Source organism: Branchiostoma lanceolatum, chromosome 8 (assembly GCF_035083965.1).
Source record: "Branchiostoma lanceolatum isolate klBraLanc5 chromosome 8, klBraLanc5.hap2, whole genome shotgun sequence".
In the NCBI taxonomy this organism is placed as follows: Eukaryota; Metazoa; Chordata; class Leptocardii; order Amphioxiformes; family Branchiostomatidae; genus Branchiostoma; species Branchiostoma lanceolatum.
Window position 1 is genome coordinate 8459970 of NC_089729.1, and position 16494 is coordinate 8476463.

General features: G+C 43.2%; 1 protein-coding gene across 1 annotated transcript in view; it reads right to left on the minus strand.

Moving 5' to 3' along the window:
* Window positions 1-1610: 1610 nt before the first annotated feature.
* Window positions 1611-16494, minus strand: part of LOC136440319 (voltage-dependent calcium channel gamma-3 subunit-like) — a 43542-nt gene continuing 28658 nt past the window's right edge. The window contains exons 4-5 of the mRNA XM_066436288.1: window positions 9735-9875; window positions 1611-3753 (exon numbers count right to left, since the gene is read on the minus strand). Coding sequence (XP_066292385.1) covers window positions 2885-3753; window positions 9735-9875 — 1010 coding nt within the window. The 3' untranslated portion in view covers window positions 1611-2884. The remainder of the gene's footprint in view (window positions 3754-9734; window positions 9876-16494) is intronic.

A 16494-nucleotide genomic window follows, 5' to 3' on the forward strand; every position in this document is an offset into this window, starting at 1 on the left:
TTAATGGGCACCTTCTCATTGTTTCAACTGCAAAGATGAAACAACAGGCTGGAGAATGATGGCCTGTCTTGCCTCTGTGCGCCAGTAATACGACGGGGCAGATGGAATAGTTAAAGACGTAGGCGACTTCTAAGAATGAGACGCCCCGCTGGATAATACACTTGGCTTGATTGGAATCTGCCGCAAGTTATGTTATTCATCAGAAGTTTCTCCGGCGTGTGTGGATACCGCCTGCGTGTGTGCGGATCCCGGCGGACTTCACTGTGTCAGAAACGATGTATTTTCTACTGGAAGCGTTCCTTTTCATAAGTAGGAAGTGCCCTGAAAGCTTCTTTATGGCGTCGGTTTGATGTGTACGCCGGCAGTTCGACTCCACGAGGAATTCAAAGCTGTAACTGAATATTGCGTGATTAGCAATGCGAAACCGTATTATTAATTCTGGTCTCCTGGTAGTCGCTATGCGTACGGGGAGAGCTGTATTCTACATGCCTTAGCCCCGAGACAGGCCGCCCAGAATCATAGAACTTTAAGTTACTTTTCAGTGGTTCACGTTTCTTACTAACATGTTGTATTATTCTAATAGTCAAGTCATGTTAAGTCAAAGCCTTTATTTTCTTTCGAATGCTTGTTCGGCCACTCAGGCCGCTTTTCAACAAGGTCGAAGTGGAGGGGGAGGAGTCACGGATAAAGAGTACAAATTTTAAAGAAATAGTGTGTTTTATAGCTCAATGCGTGTTTATGAGAAAAGTACTAGCATGGTGTTATCAGTAACCTGATATATTTGTTTTATTCTATTCTTAGTAAGTGCTTTATAATTTTCGTGGCCGATGTTTAATTGAGGGTCCTGTCACATTTGTCGTACGACCGACGATTGCAATTGGAGGACATTCTTGGGTTAGTCGTGCACATGTTGTACAAAATTCAGCTGTTTTGTCACGGAAAACGCTGAAGTAGATCCTTGTCGTCGGTTGGTTTGGTCATAGTCTACTGGTTTGGTCATTTTCGTAAGAGGATATATCTCTTAAAGGATTGATGGATTCAGTTATTTTCTGACATGTTTCTCTGCTGTCGTGGCTCTGATCTGGCGAACTGACAAAGATCCATCTCGACAAATTGACACGATGTCAAGTTTGCAGTGGGTTCAAAGACCGCTTTTCAATTCAAACTGCTGTGTTACACACGGTTTAACACAGTCGGAGTATTCATGAAACGTCGTCTCGGATCTCAACACTGCACAATCTAACCCAGAGAGACGGGTTCTTAATGACGACGACGCTGGAAGTCGTAGTATCAGATGGCGATGATCTCACAGTCTTACTGCTGCCTTGTCTCTCCCAGACTCCATAGGATGCTGGAAAAATAGTAGAAATTGGACAAATAAACTGTAAAATACGTCAGAGGAGTAAGCCGGTTGGGATTTCACATTGCAAACTAGATAGCTGGCTAGGAGTTCACATTGTAACCCAGGTTGCAATGTGAACTCCTAGCCAGCTAGTCTCATAGAGTTGCTCATCTGTTATAGTTACTATAATTCCGTTTGATATTTGGAATGCTAAGATACATCTAGTTCGTTTAGGCAGAAATAAGAACCCGTAAAAGCAGTCGGCATGGATAGTAAAATCAGTTTATGGCATCAGAAATTCTTAAAGTAGATTTCTGGTGAACACATCAAACTGAACCCAAACAATCTACAATTTCATAAAACCAACACTTCTGTCAACATTCACGTTTTAGGTCCAATTAAATGTAAACATTAAGTAGTCATTCTTTCATTGCCATTTGACCGTTTGGCGTTTCAAGCCACAATTCATGCTTAGTATGAAAAGGGAGGCGTTTCGCTTATTCAGTTACGCAGCACCAGGTTCCACAGACAGGCGTACAGACATTATGATATATCAGATTCTACAAGGAACCATCTTTATCTATTGCACATGTACTACTCAATCTACGCTCACATTTAAGAATAGATCTTAAATAGATACATATAAAATCTGTCAATCAAATCACTAGATTCTTATTAGAAAATTCCGATACCAGGCACGGTGGAGAAAAATGAAATTATACAAACAAGCATGCAGTCACAATTTACATACTTCACATATCGCTATGATGAGCCAACATTGGAACGGAGTCAGATCGTCGTGGCAATGCTTATGTTAGGTTCGATTTTTGGAGTTGTCATTGGAAAGTCAAAAGAGTCCTTGCCGTTTCACCACGAAGGTTCTCTCTCTAACTTCTAACTCTAGTCTATTATTAGTAGCCGACCAAAAGGTCAAAAAGGTAGAACCCTGTGAAAGTTGTTAAGGACAGCAGTCCGATTTCATGCGTGATCCGGAGCCTACCGCTCAACAATAAAATTGCATGTTCATTCTTCTTGATCTCTGTTTCCTTCCCTAGCACATGAAATGGAATCAAAGCCTTTTTAAATCATGCATCAAATGAGCAGAAGATGATGCCAGTGCCAACCATGATACTTTCAAATGTCTCTCTCATTCTTAAACAGCTTAAACATTTGAGTAATCAAAGGAGGTTGCCACTATCGCTGTTGCAGTATGCAGCACTTCCCACATTGGAACAACGTTAACAGGGATGGAGCCCGTTTTCAAATGTCTAAATGAAGTAGTGTACCGTGTATCGTGCAACGGTGATAACCAAAAGTACATGCTGTGTCTCAGCGATGACCACGGTCGAAAGCGTCTACGGCGAATAATGCATTTCTTCACGCAGCGCTGTGGTTTCTACGTGCAACTTTGGTCAGACGACTTTGACCACACCCGACTGACATCTCTGCAGGATGTTGCCAGCCCACGTGCGTGCGAGATCATGTGTAGACGTGTCTTGGTCCCATGATTGTCCTAGTTCTTGTATGTAGGTTATAATGTCCTTAAACTGGCGTGGTTTTTCGTAGAAAGTCAATCGGAACATCCATGTACTCAGGAAAGGGATATACGGGAGTTGAATGCTGCCTAGGCAGTGAAGCCCGTCGGTTTGCTCGGGTACACCGCGGCTCAGGCAGAGGGGGTTCCAGGTAGTCCTCTGTGATTGAGCCCCGCCCGTGGAACGTGTGCCTGGACGTACAGGACAGGGCAGGCGACGCTTCCAGGTCCATTCCGGGAGGAGAAGGAGGTTCGAAATCAAAAGTTGGTGACGAAGGATCAACGTATTCAAAACCGGGAGACCTCTGTTCCAGATATTCCTCTATGGACAAGTGTCTAGTTTGACCAAAAGATGCCCGCCTTGCACTAGTATCGATATCAGGAGGAGACGCTTGCCGCCTGTAGTCCAGCAGGTCTCGTGCGCAGACGTAAACGTCGCTCGCGCGAGAGGTTGTTGGATAGTCTGCCAGCATGGGCTGACTGGACGCGTACGTCTGTCTCGTGGGGTCTCGCGAGAAATTTCGCAGTGGTAACTCGTACGTGGATATATCCCCGGATGCAGCAGCTGAGTCGTCGATGTCGACCGTGTACGGAGGCCACTCTTTGGCATTCTCTGTCCTATGCCTAAGACTGTCGATTTTTTCTGCGAAGAGGCTTTTTTCCTTTGCAGGTGACTCTTCGCAGAAATGACGCCAAGCATCTCTCTCTCGTTTTGAATACCAGTATACCGCTGATACCCCCGAAATCTCCATCCCGGCAAAGGACGCTGCAGCACAATAAAAGGACCAGCCGAAAAAGTACTTGGAGTTGCTGGTGTCTCCGTGAGGCTTGTGCAGCATGGAAACAAATATGATCAGCCCGACCAGGTTGCAGAGACCTGTGAAAGGCAAAGAACAGGATGTATTTATAAAAGAAATCTAGAGTTGAATACAACGTATAACTAGCATAGATACGTCGATGAAGGGTAGACATCCAGGTAATCACACACGCCAAGTGGCAGGAACTCAAACAACTGGATAAAATTTTGAAACAGTAAGACGTTTCAGAAAGTATCCGCTATCTTTCGTCAGTAACGACGTCAGTCTGAAACGTATGACTGTTTCAAAATTTTATCCAATTGTTTGAGTTACTGCCATTTGGCGCAATATCATAGATAGTGACATAAAGGGAAGCAAAGCTTTTCGTCCCTTTGCATATCGATGTTGTCATTACGCTGCACCGATACACAAGGGTAGTGATCAGAATGACGCGTTGTGAGCAGAACGCTGAATGAAAGAATCTTGACTGCTGCGATTCGGCACATTGCCCGCTTTGTAACCGAAGGCAAGATATGGGCAGCACACACAACTTCCATCATTAGAATAACGTTCTTTTCATACAGTACCGCGTCTATGGGGAAATTTAGAGTTAGGTCCAGAATTGCAACATAAGCCACGTCTGGAGGACTGCTCATTGAAAGGTAATCTTATTAGATGTAGCTGCATTTTACTTATTTAAATAACATCCTTTTAGCCGCAGTGGTCAAAAGAGATCTGTGGCAGTTGTTGCGGTGTCCTGGACCTTATCTGGAATTTGTATCTGCGGCGGCTCAACTGCCAGTTGATCATCAAAGGCAGATCACGACCATGTTCTACCTTCAGTCGAGCTGGAGGAAATTACTCTACAGTTAGTTACTCAAGCTGTTACAGCGGGGGATGGGCAGCAGCGATCCGAAAAGAAATTTAAAAGACCTGAGGGGGTGTATTCATTGTAGTCCACGAAGTGGCCATTTACTCCGCTGAGAGGCAGTGATCTCTTACATACAGTCCGTTTTATTATACAGCATTGACCGAGCCAAAAGCTTCCTGCAGATTCAAGGGCACAGCTCATCTGAAACATCGATGTTGTGGTAAATGTGACTACAGGAAATGGAACTATCAACTTATCAACAAGCAACCACATGAGGCCTTAATAGGGATGGAAATGACGAGCTTAAGAATAAGAGCGGGCTTAAGACTATCACCAGAGTGTGGAATAGTATATTGATATTATCTACAAAGCCACGAGTCTTTCTGCCCTCCGTGCACGATATTACGGAAGAAAAGCTATCAGACATCCCCAATTTACCTTCACGGTTAGCAAACCTCCTTCTATTGTATGTCTTCTACTGCAATTCCCTGTCTAATCTATGTATTCCTGTGCCATCAGACGGCTTCGGAAACTATAAAGTAGATAGTATCGTGCATAAGTAGCACCTTAAGTCATACCGCTGATCCTTAGACCAATATTTCTCGGCTCATTTCTTGCGTTCATAAACAAAAGCCATAACAGTAGGTTGACTGCAGTTCATGAATATTTTCCATTTGAAAAGGCTTTGATCTGTGAGAAAACTGGGTATATGCATACGTAAGGTTCAGCTTGTGTCCTTGCTCAGCTTAATTCTCCTTGGGTTCGGCGTTGATATTTACACTTCATCTGCGTTTTCACCGCGAGGAACACCTGATTCTCGGTAGTGGTTTCAACGGCATTTAGACCAAACGAGTGCTGAGTGGTTTTTGGAGAACAAAGTTGCCCAACGGGCTTAACATTTCAGCATGATCTGGCATCAATGAACGTGATGAAGTGCGCGCTTTATGGGGATTTATTCCTCCTGTGTGAGAGTTAACGGGGTCTGCTTAGGGTAGAATCAATGGTTAACCTGGTTAAATCGCCGACTAGAATACTTCCACCTTTTTGGCGACACCACAGGGGCGAGCCAAATTGATATATATTGTGTGCAGTTTGTAAGAATTCTAGGAATTGCACAGGAATGTGAAAGTCTATGGGACGATAACTCAAGAATGCCTCGATGTATTGTCTTCATATTTTGTAGGTGGGTAGGTCTGTGGGAGACCTTGAAATGATTGGATTTTGGCCCCCCAAGCGACTTTCCATGGTACTGCAGGGGAACTTTCGCTTTTTAGATCTCGTCTTCTGAACATGCTATGGTCATGATTTTTTATTGGTGGATAGCTCTTTGTTGGGAAAATATGTCCTGTATATTTGGACCCCTAGTGTTTTTTTGGGGAACTGCAGGAGCTGATTTGGTTTCAAACTTTTAAAGAGAATAACGCAAGAAGGGACTGACGGATCATCATAATTTTTGGTGTTTAGATAGCTTAAGTGATGATTTACACAATAATATGACCATTATGCAAATCCATATCTGATTTGCATAATTAATGAGGAAAGTTTATAAATCAGCTGCCTTTCCATTATAGGACTCTCAAACACATGACATATGTAACTGAGAAAGAGATGAATATCGATAGATATCAATTATGAAAATTGATACTTAATTTGCATAATTAATGACAGAATACTATAAATCCATAGTGGTTAATGATGGGGATTTAATTTTTGCACCATTTGGAAGTCAAGTAATTTATGGGGAAATGGTACGATATCCTTTTTTGTGAAAACAAGATTTTCATACATTGGGCAACTTGTGATATTTGAGTACAAAAGGTGATCAACTGATATGATTTATGCGAGGTCCTTATTTGCATGTGGGCTAAAAACGAAAACATTAACAGAGATCACCGTCGCCATGGCAACATCTTTTTATGTTGCCAATCTTGTTACCTTTGAAAGTCCCCGAGGCCTACTAGGTGAGGAAAATGGAGGTGTGGGTTTGCCTCATGTAAACACATATCACTAGATAATGATATCTATGAATTTATTATCTATGTTCTTGTAAAAAGTATGAACACGCCCCTTTTATGGATCCAAATACAACCCTTACCCGAATCCTTTGGACTGAATCTCTGCTCTGAGAATACAGAAATCCAAAATCACAACAAAAAAAAGATTCATGTTATAAACTGTATCAATCTTTGCGTGATATTCGAACATCCAGATATTTTTCAAAAGCACAATTACGACCGGAATGGCTGGCAGCCTAACTGAACGTACTTCATGTTTATTGATTCTGTTATTATATCTTCTATCACTGTGTGTGTAACTGAGGCGCACCGCCTGGCAGTAACAAATGGAAAGCTTTGCCCCGGTCCGTGGTCCATGATCGGGATGATGACCCCACTACGCACAGGACACTTTGATAATGACTTTCTGTAACTTTCTGGCATTCCTTCAATCCACGCCGTGCCGCCTCTCACAGCCAGCCCCATGATGGAGATTATTGCCTCTTTCCGTGAAACGTGAGCAGAATGTGTGAACACTCCACGGCTACGGGTGGGAGTCAGAGAGGTTTGATTCCACTGGTTTGAATATTGACTGTGATATGATCATCTTGGCGTGCGGAAAGGATTTTGATTTTTCTGAAGGTTGATGCAAGATGTCGTTACTCGTGATGAAGTAAACCTCAAATAAAATATATATCGCGGACTCCAGGCTTGGTTGCAGAGCCGTGTTCTAGGCTTTAAGCTTTTAATGAAGTTTTAAAGCGTTCAGTCGATGGTTAGTAGTCTGCACTAGGTATAGCCCAGACTTCTGCTTGTCATTCACAGCGGATTTCAACAGTCAGTGTGTCTTGATAAAAATATGAATAATTGCTAAATTTACTGATTGGTTTAATACAGTAAAAGTGATAAATAGCTTTCCTACGACGTAGCACATGAAATCAATATTTTTGGCTTAGATCTAATCATCCCTTCGCGATGTAAAATTATTGAGATTAGCCATAAGAATCGTGACAGTGAAGTTTACCTTCACCAAAAATCACTCTAAATCCAAAAGCACTCTCAAATCATCTGTTCTGGAGCCATCCGAGACGTTTCGAAAAGCCCGATAGTATTAGCTGTGTCGTCAGACCGTGCGATTGTACTGCGATACGGGATGTGTATGGGAATGGAAGCGCAAACTGAATCGGCAGGATTTCTCAGAAATGATATGGTTATCTATTTTTAGACATTTCTGACAGTTTGTCTTTAACAAGACAAGAAATGGGATAGGAATCAAGGTTCTTATGGTGGGTAGATATGAGATATATTGTGGACATCCGAATACTCCGTACGTGTTCGTGATCTACGACATCTATCTGAAAAGCGTCTGGAGGCTCTGTTTTATTCAGATACAAGCATATCAAATTTATCAGCGGCGTCTGTTATGAAACAGGGAAAGGTGGGCATAGTCCGAGACGTTTTTGACGAGGCAACCTGTTGAACGTCGTCTTGAATGCCGTATGGTGGAGAATGGCCCCATCACCCTGTCTCCTTTGCAAATTGCTCCTTTCCACCAGAGGCTGCGACCGCTGAGCGACCAAAAATTCGACAGGTTACTCAACGAATTTCATAGATAAAGTATTTGTTGTCTTCTAACCCATGCCTTTATATCAAAACATTTTCCAATCAAAGGCTAAGGCCCTGTCACGCTTGTGCGTATATTCAAGTGCGTATGAGTTGCGCATGAACATTTTTTTGGTTTATGTAAAGTTTGCAGGGAAGAAGTTGTTTTCTACTTTGACCTACCGTTATGCCTTAGTTATCGAACCAAATAACTTACTTCTTTGGCTGCAAACTTAACCTAAAACAAAAAGTTGTTAATACGCAACTCATGCGGATTTGCATATACGCACAAGTGTGACAGGGCCCTTACACAAATTCAATTTTGATCGCTGTACAGTCGCTGTGCGGTCGCCCAGAGACCAAAGGGGAAGGGCGCATTACTGGCATCTGTGTATCTGCTCTTATAGAGATCTAGAGTATATTGATATGTTTGGAAACCTACCACAGTGTACATTAGGGGCGACCTCAACGCCAGACCCCTTTTAGCGATGTGAAAAGTTTCGCGCTCATTAGAGAGCCATATTTTAGCGCACATTACCAAGATTTTCAAGCCGATACAACTAAGCACGCCACTTCCACGGAGTGATTCTCAGTTCTCTCCGTACGTAAACCATTTGATGTGGTTTTCCCGTAAAGCAATTCAAACCACAGGTCATGAATCTTCATTCACTTTGCTGTCCTGTTTCACATTGGTGTAATATCTGAATTAAGCCCAGAATCAAATTATGTTCTTCCACCTATCGTCTCATGATTCAATGCTAGCGCTGTCGATCAAAGTTCCTGTAGTAATCTTACTACCCCTTTTTTTGACTGTAGGATCCACACATAAAGTGGTGCAATTACCGATGCAAATGTCAAGGGTTGATTCAATGATTACCTTTCACCCCACACCACACGTATGGATTAAGATATATTGTTTTCATACTATTTCTTCTCCTTCTTTTCCTTCTGCCATTTGGTCAAATGGATTAAACTTTTTTAAGGATGATTTTGTTTAGCTATAAGGTAAGTCCTTTTCGATTTTCATTTGGATTGATAAAACATTATTATGGTTTCGTTCATCCTACCAACAACAAGATTAAAAATGCGTGAGACCATCGTACATCGTATTCTTCCTTACTATTGACGAAGAAAGTACATTTCCCCCACATATAACTAGGAGTTTGGAACCCCCCTCCCAACACCCAAAACGTCTCCAATGTCTCCAAATGCAAGGAAATGTAAGATGGGTATATTCTTCGAGTAACCGGGTCCTCATTCGCCCTGAAGACGTCCGGAAGACTGGTCGAAAATTTGGTGAATGCAATGCTTTTGTTGGAATACAGTTCAACTTTTCCAATTTATTTTACACCAACACAGATACAACTTTCATGCAAATGTATTCTTTGTTTCGTAAATAGTCCCATCAGGTTATTTAGCCACTGAATACTAATAAAAAGACTCTTTGTACCCAACCAAGTGTTTTGTTCAACCGACGTTTCGGAGACCGTCTGTCACCTTCTTCAGGGCAATTCCGACTGGTTTACTTGCTAAGGTGCCGCTGCTTACAGTTGAGGTCCCAAATATCACCTGATCATCTGCATGTGACACTTACCGGCGATGACGTCCACGACACCCGTGATGAGACTGAGCACCAGCCGGCGTCTGTCGAACAGGGCGCCCATGTTGATGATCCCGCCTAGGAGCTTGATGACCAGGCTGGCAATGGTAAAGGCTCCGGTCGACCGAATCGTGCCTGGAAAGGTATGAAAACGGACTTGCTAGGTAATGAAATAAGACTATCAAATGGCATATCAAAGTTTACATATATTAATGAAAACCAAATATATAATAAAGAATGATAAGTTTTCAATCATCAGTACAAAGTAGAAGTTATCCTGAATTTGGGCATTTTGCAGGTAGAGATGTATTAAGGAATATACCTATTCATACGTTTGTCCAACAGTGTTCTACTAATTATTGCTTCATGCCAGAGATGGAAATTAGACATGTGAAATACTAGCAGTACCAGTATAGCTGATATGCAGTTACCTCAGATGTAAGACCATAAGTCAAAACACCTTTATTAGCATAGAGTGATAGAGTGTATTTTTTGTTATGAGATTGAATGTGGAGTTAATCCGCATATGTGTCCTCCTCCCCACACCATCACACCGCTTCCCGGCATTCTCCGCGTGGGCGGAACCAGATCCGTAATGAACTGCCATGTCTTCACCCGCACTTAATTAGAGGTGCATCGACTCAGCGATATTTGATTCTGTTCCATTGAAATGATGAAGGAGATTCACCAGAAGCGAAGGTCACGTGTCAATATTGATAAAACAAGGTGCGCCGCAGGATTCAAGACGCTGGATTATGGATTATCCACTTGATGCATTGCGAAGATATGATGCAATAATTCAAAAGGTTTTGGCCAAATCCCTGATTGATAAATACTTACACATCTCCTGTAAAAAGAATCTTCTCTCAATTCTGTTCACGGCGTGTGCTATCACATCTGAGAATCAGTATGCCAAGTGTAAGAAGTAGAACACTTGGGATAGAATTATAATCACTTGTCTGCCGTTATGTATGATTGATTCTGTCTCATTTACAGTCATTTGGTTATCATCCAGTGAATGAGCCATCAGAGACAGGGGCTGGTTCATTGTCAAAGTGTGCATTCTGTCAAATATTTCTCTGCAGAAACCATCGCTGTTTATATCACCAATAACAAGTCCTGAAAACATGAAAGCTTATTCTGCCTATAGCTGTCCAGCGTGGCATGCGTCAGCCTGTGATGGGTATGATTTGATAATTTCTCATCGTAACGTCACATTTCGTTGCTACGTTAATCGTCAATGTTACATGGCTGAGCGCCGGCGTTAGATTCCGGTTGTCCGCGGTATCTCATGTATGTCTGATTCACAGTCGTGAAGAGCATACAGAGTGGGGTGGAAGTATAAATCATCTGAAATGGGAAACCGCCCTCTGCACACTTACCTAGCTGATTACGCATGCAGCCAATATTGTCCCGTTTTGAGTTATGATTCGAGTTTTTCTAGCGTTGATATGGTCTCGGCTGTGTGACTTAAAACTGTCGCGTAGGGCGCCTTTACGTTCGTCGTACGATCGTCGCACGATCACAAACTGAGGGCATTCTGAGGGATAGCCGTGCATGTGTCGTACATACAAAATGCAGCCGTCTCGCTATCGCTAGATCCCTGTCGCTGGCTGTTTCTGTCACAGCCATTGAAGATCCAATGACATCAAAATCGTACCGTTGGATTACGTACGACGAATGTGATGACCGCGCCCAACGCGTGAGTCGTCATGGACCGTAGACTCTGCGCGAGAGGCACGTTCTGAACCGTCCAAGCAGATTATGTGTTACAGCGTAGAGTTATTACGATAATGGCAAGTTCGTGATCTACCTAGCCTTTCACTAATGCGTTTTGGCCCTTTATAGCGCTTACCTAAATGTGTAGTGAAACTTACTGCATCACACCAAGCGGACGGGCGGCCTAAGCACAAGCTACTTAGCTGCAATATGCACGCTCCGTGCCAGCACCTCTCACCAAGGCCACCGCCATCGCGGCGTGGTAAAATATGATTTCCCCCAACGTCAGAGCTGTCTCTAACGACCAAATCTTGCTGCTGCACTTAATCTTACAGACATCTCATTTCCACAACCTTCACACTCCGCAGGAGCTCCACCCCTCCCACTTCATCAGTGTCAGGACTCGGGGAATTGCAGCCACTGCTTCCACTGAGAACTGCAAATTAAGTTCGCAGAAATCCCCACTAGGTCCTGCATCTATCAAGCAGAGGTCAGACCGTTGTTATTGCCTGTGCGAAGTGCTTGACGAAGGCTAAGTAAGATAATCTAAGATAGGTTGAAGGCTTGGGAGATTAATTTTCTTGTATGGTCTGGCGGCCCCGGAGGGCCACAACCTTCTTTCTTCATCTTGTCTGGAATGCATCATCCCCACGTCAGCACCGCCGGAAGTGTCTGGCGGCGAAAGTTGCCGTCCAGACGGCGGGGGAATTTTGAGTGGAGTCCAGAGGACTCGAAAGGACCTGCGGAAAAATACAATAAATGGCTCAATATCTTCTTCAATGACCTGGAGATGACTGAATGATGCTTGTTGCAAATACCTTGACGTCATGACTGGCCAGCGCTGCAGGGACATTGTGGGAAATAAGAATTAACTTCTCGGAAAGAATTACACATCAACTCCAGAGATCTGTAGGCATGGTGACTATACGTATCGGCTCTGTCCCTTAAAGGGATGGAATCCCAAGATGTTTCGATTGCAAATTGGATTTAACATCACTTCAGTTGTTTAAGTATTCAGACGGAAAATTACTTGACTTCTGCAGGTAATCACGTTGACCCATAATCGACGACATTCAGGGAACAGCTATTTCCGGACAATGGATTTCTGAACCATTTAAAAGTCTATCATTTGATTAGAAAGATAAAGCGACGAAACTGAAGTCAGCAAGAAAAGTATAACAGACCTGCTGACTCATCTCAACAAGCTAGGGGTGAATCAACCGACAAAGTTTTCGTAACTTTCGTTGAACTTGCCTGCTGGCACCCTGATCTGACAGCGGCTAAAGTGTCATCCAAAGTTCCGGTACACCCACATTTGTCCCGAAATTCGGTCGCTGCTTTCTTGCATCACGGCCTGGCGACCCTGTCCTAACTCACAAAGTATGTGACTCAAAGACACATTGCCTGAACATCCGCATGGGCGGAGGTAATAACGCACAAGTGACGTTACTGTTGCAGGCGGCAAGACGTTCACAGCAGGAGAGTCTTAATTGTCAGCATGGATGAAAGACAATGTCATCTCGGGTCGGTTTCCTCTCATTTTATTTGACAACCAAGAATGATTGAACATGTCTAATAACATGCTTGGGAGTAGAATTTCAAGCACCGATGGCTTCGAAGCTTCGCCACTTTCAGCCCACCAGTCTCGGGAGAGCGTTTGATCTTCTACCGGCGCCTGGAGACACTGCCTGCGACCGTAGAAGGGACATTGAATAACCAGGAAACTCGTTTAGAAACTTCTGACGAACAGAGTGCCTGCCCCAAGCAACAGGCAGATGGTGATGGCCAGTTTATTAATGTACTGCAGTTACAAGGATATGTGTAGCTAGACAAGGTATCCTCCTCCAGACTCCAATTTGTCTTTCACCACACACCAGAAGGACAAGCCCTGCCCATGGTGTTGGGTGGCGCTGTGGCGACAATCAGTTGCTAAGTGTAGCCATAGCCTTACGACATCGATGAAAGAATAAGAGGCTGTTAGACTTAGCGTTGGACCAATAGACTTCTTTATGACGACATAAAGACATATTTAGGGGATTCTTTTCTCTGGGCTAAATCAATTGAGGTAAAGTAGGTTAGGGACGACTCGTAAACGATGGAACTTTCCAACAGGCGGCCTTATGAAGTCCCATCTCACGCAAAGGCCATTATCCCAATTGAATTGGGAATATGACGGTCTCTACTCGTTTTGAGCGGAACTCCACGGCCTGATTTTCACGTTCTTCGCACATTAGCAAGGGGAATTTTAAAAGAATGTAATTGTTTACGGCAACGCCGCCCGGCTAGAGCCTCCATCCGATGAAGACGTGGCTATAGCTGGTGTGGTTGAGTTAGTATTTGAATTCGCAGCACGTTGACCCATTTGAATCCATTTTTCTATTGCACATCAGAATGAAATAGCCGTTTTGCACAAACAGACTCCCGGGGATGGACAGCGCTTACGGTAATTCTTCACCCTATGGCAGGTTGGGCGTTGCCGCCACCCTGGTTGTTGGACTACTGTGCTGATCGCTCCGAGTCAGCTGAAGGAGAGTAATGCCAACTGAATACACCTTTCTAGCAACCGGAAATGCGCATAAATATGTCACCTCGTCCATGGCGTATCCGCAGCTAGCTCTGATGCCACATTCACAACATCATGGAGTCTATGGAGAATAGAAAGCCTTGCACCCCTTGAATAAATGTATTGATCACGACAGGTTGATTTTCTGGCTGATAACTTTCAATTGTTTAAGCACACGAAATATGCAGCTGAGCGTGTGAAATCAGGCACACATTTTCAATGACTGAATGAGTTGATTTTCTCAACACATTTTTAAGGATGTTCATCAACTCGCAGTATATCCAAAACACACTAATGATAATAAGAGCAGTTGGTTATTCCGCGGACATCAGTGAGAATTATTTTATTGGCCCCAGTTGTTCACGGGTAATGCAGGATGAGGCTTACAAGAGTACACCGTGTATGTACATACTAGCAGACACAGTCACAGCCTGTCGATTATTCTTCATCGAAATTGATAGGTCCAGCCGTCAGGTCAGCGGTCAAACATGCATCGAATAAAAGAACACAGATGAATTGACCGAACACCCAGATGGGCAGGAGCCTTAAGTGGCTTGATTACGGGAATATCGATGTATCCAGAGGGTAGCTGATGTATCAGTCTTCATATAACCATGTCGGTACCTGACCAGGGTACATAAGATATGGCGGCCATGTTGTTTCTGGAAGCTCTAACTGGAGACAAATTCGGACGCTGGAAATGTTCTGTCTTCTCGCTATTTGTGTAATCGGAACAAATAACTACCATTTCTTTGCTAAAATCTAAGAAATGTTACCGAGTATACACAAGCTTGATAGAAATGCCACCAGAAATACAGACACAAGATTGATAAAGACAGTTTATATTGTCTGCAGTGAATTTCCCACCGAGTCAAAGGTTGCCAGATGTGGACGGGACTACCACTTGATGTAATGATATAAGCTGAGATCTATAAATTTCTCCTGACATATTGGTGACACCTTGGCAGTTTGGTGCCCTGTACATGGCCTCGGAGTCATATTTTCTCTGCATGTGGACCTCAGGGGTCACTTGCTGTATATCAGCGAGATTCCATCATGAAGATTTAAGATGAAGCCGCTACCTGTCTGTCAACGATGACATATTAAGTACACACGAGTGCAGCAATAAAGTGACCCAACTTTTAAGAGAATGGTTCTGTCGCAGACTGTATTATTGCGAGTCAAAATTAATCCTAGTTCCTATCCATAAATGCACAACGATGACAATTCCGTTGAAAAACTGAAGAATAGATTACGGTTTCGCCAACAAGGCGAACGTCGCCGCCATGTTGAATATTCTCGTCTAATCTTTTCAACACAAATTGAAACACAGTAATGCCTCGTTAATCAGGTCAATTATTTATGCGAACTTGATTAGGTGAAGGTTGTGTTGGCGGGTAACGTGGCAAATTGGTGAAATTACCTTGAGTGAGCTCTGTACGGTATTATTCTTTAAAGCTCGAATATTTTCTTCTGCGTCCCCACTGACCCACCCTCTTTGTCTTGATGATACTTGAATACAACAATAACCAACACATGAAGTATAGAATAAGTACGGCATTACTTTGATGATTATGGTATAAATACTCCCGTGGATTTCTAACTGCAACGCTTCTCTGTGCCCGGCCCGCTGTTCACAGACAGAATGGGTTTGTGTTGTTATCTTTTTTGTAAATCTAAGAGCTTTAGGGTAGATTCCGTATATTTGTAGGCGAGCGTCATCTTATTGCCAGATCGTAAGTTCTTGATCATAGAACTGAATTCGTCCGGAATTTTTCTTTCAATTCAGCGGCGACCATTATTCCCAGATGACACGTCGAAGAGCTTTCCGCGATGTCAGGGGTGCCATGTTGGTTTTGTGTATTGGACAACCCTTGAGCCATAGCCATTTGTCTTGCATAGTTTGCATTTTACGAGAGGGGATCAGAAAGTAATGCCACTAGTGTCGGAGCAGGTTAGTTTTTTATCGAATGAATTCACATTTGGCACAAAGGTAAAGGTACATATCCTCTTGAGACTGAAATATCTCATTTTAGTATAAGTGAGTTGATTTCATGTTGGCCACCCCTTGAGGTCCGTATATATATATATATATACGTTCTTAAGCCGTATCTTTTGGCGCATTGCCTTGAGCTTTGTCACTTGTCCAAATATTCCTACTAATTAGCGGAATGTAGCCTTGTTGATCAATCATGGGAGGTATGTTACAATCTACACGCTTAAGTAGGATTTAAACATCCCGAAATAGGACATACCGGTGCGTAGATCAATAACGGAACGTACGTCAGTGTGATTCATACTCCCTTCTGCTTGCCTCATAGGCCTCATAACAGAGACATTTATTTGGGCGCAGGATGAGAAAAAGTGACACTCTGCGAAGGTGTTCGACTGGGGAAACAGCTTTTATCGCCTTATGAATACGCGGCAGACGGACGGTTGCTTGTTCACGCTTGTTCGTTTATCGCCATCTCG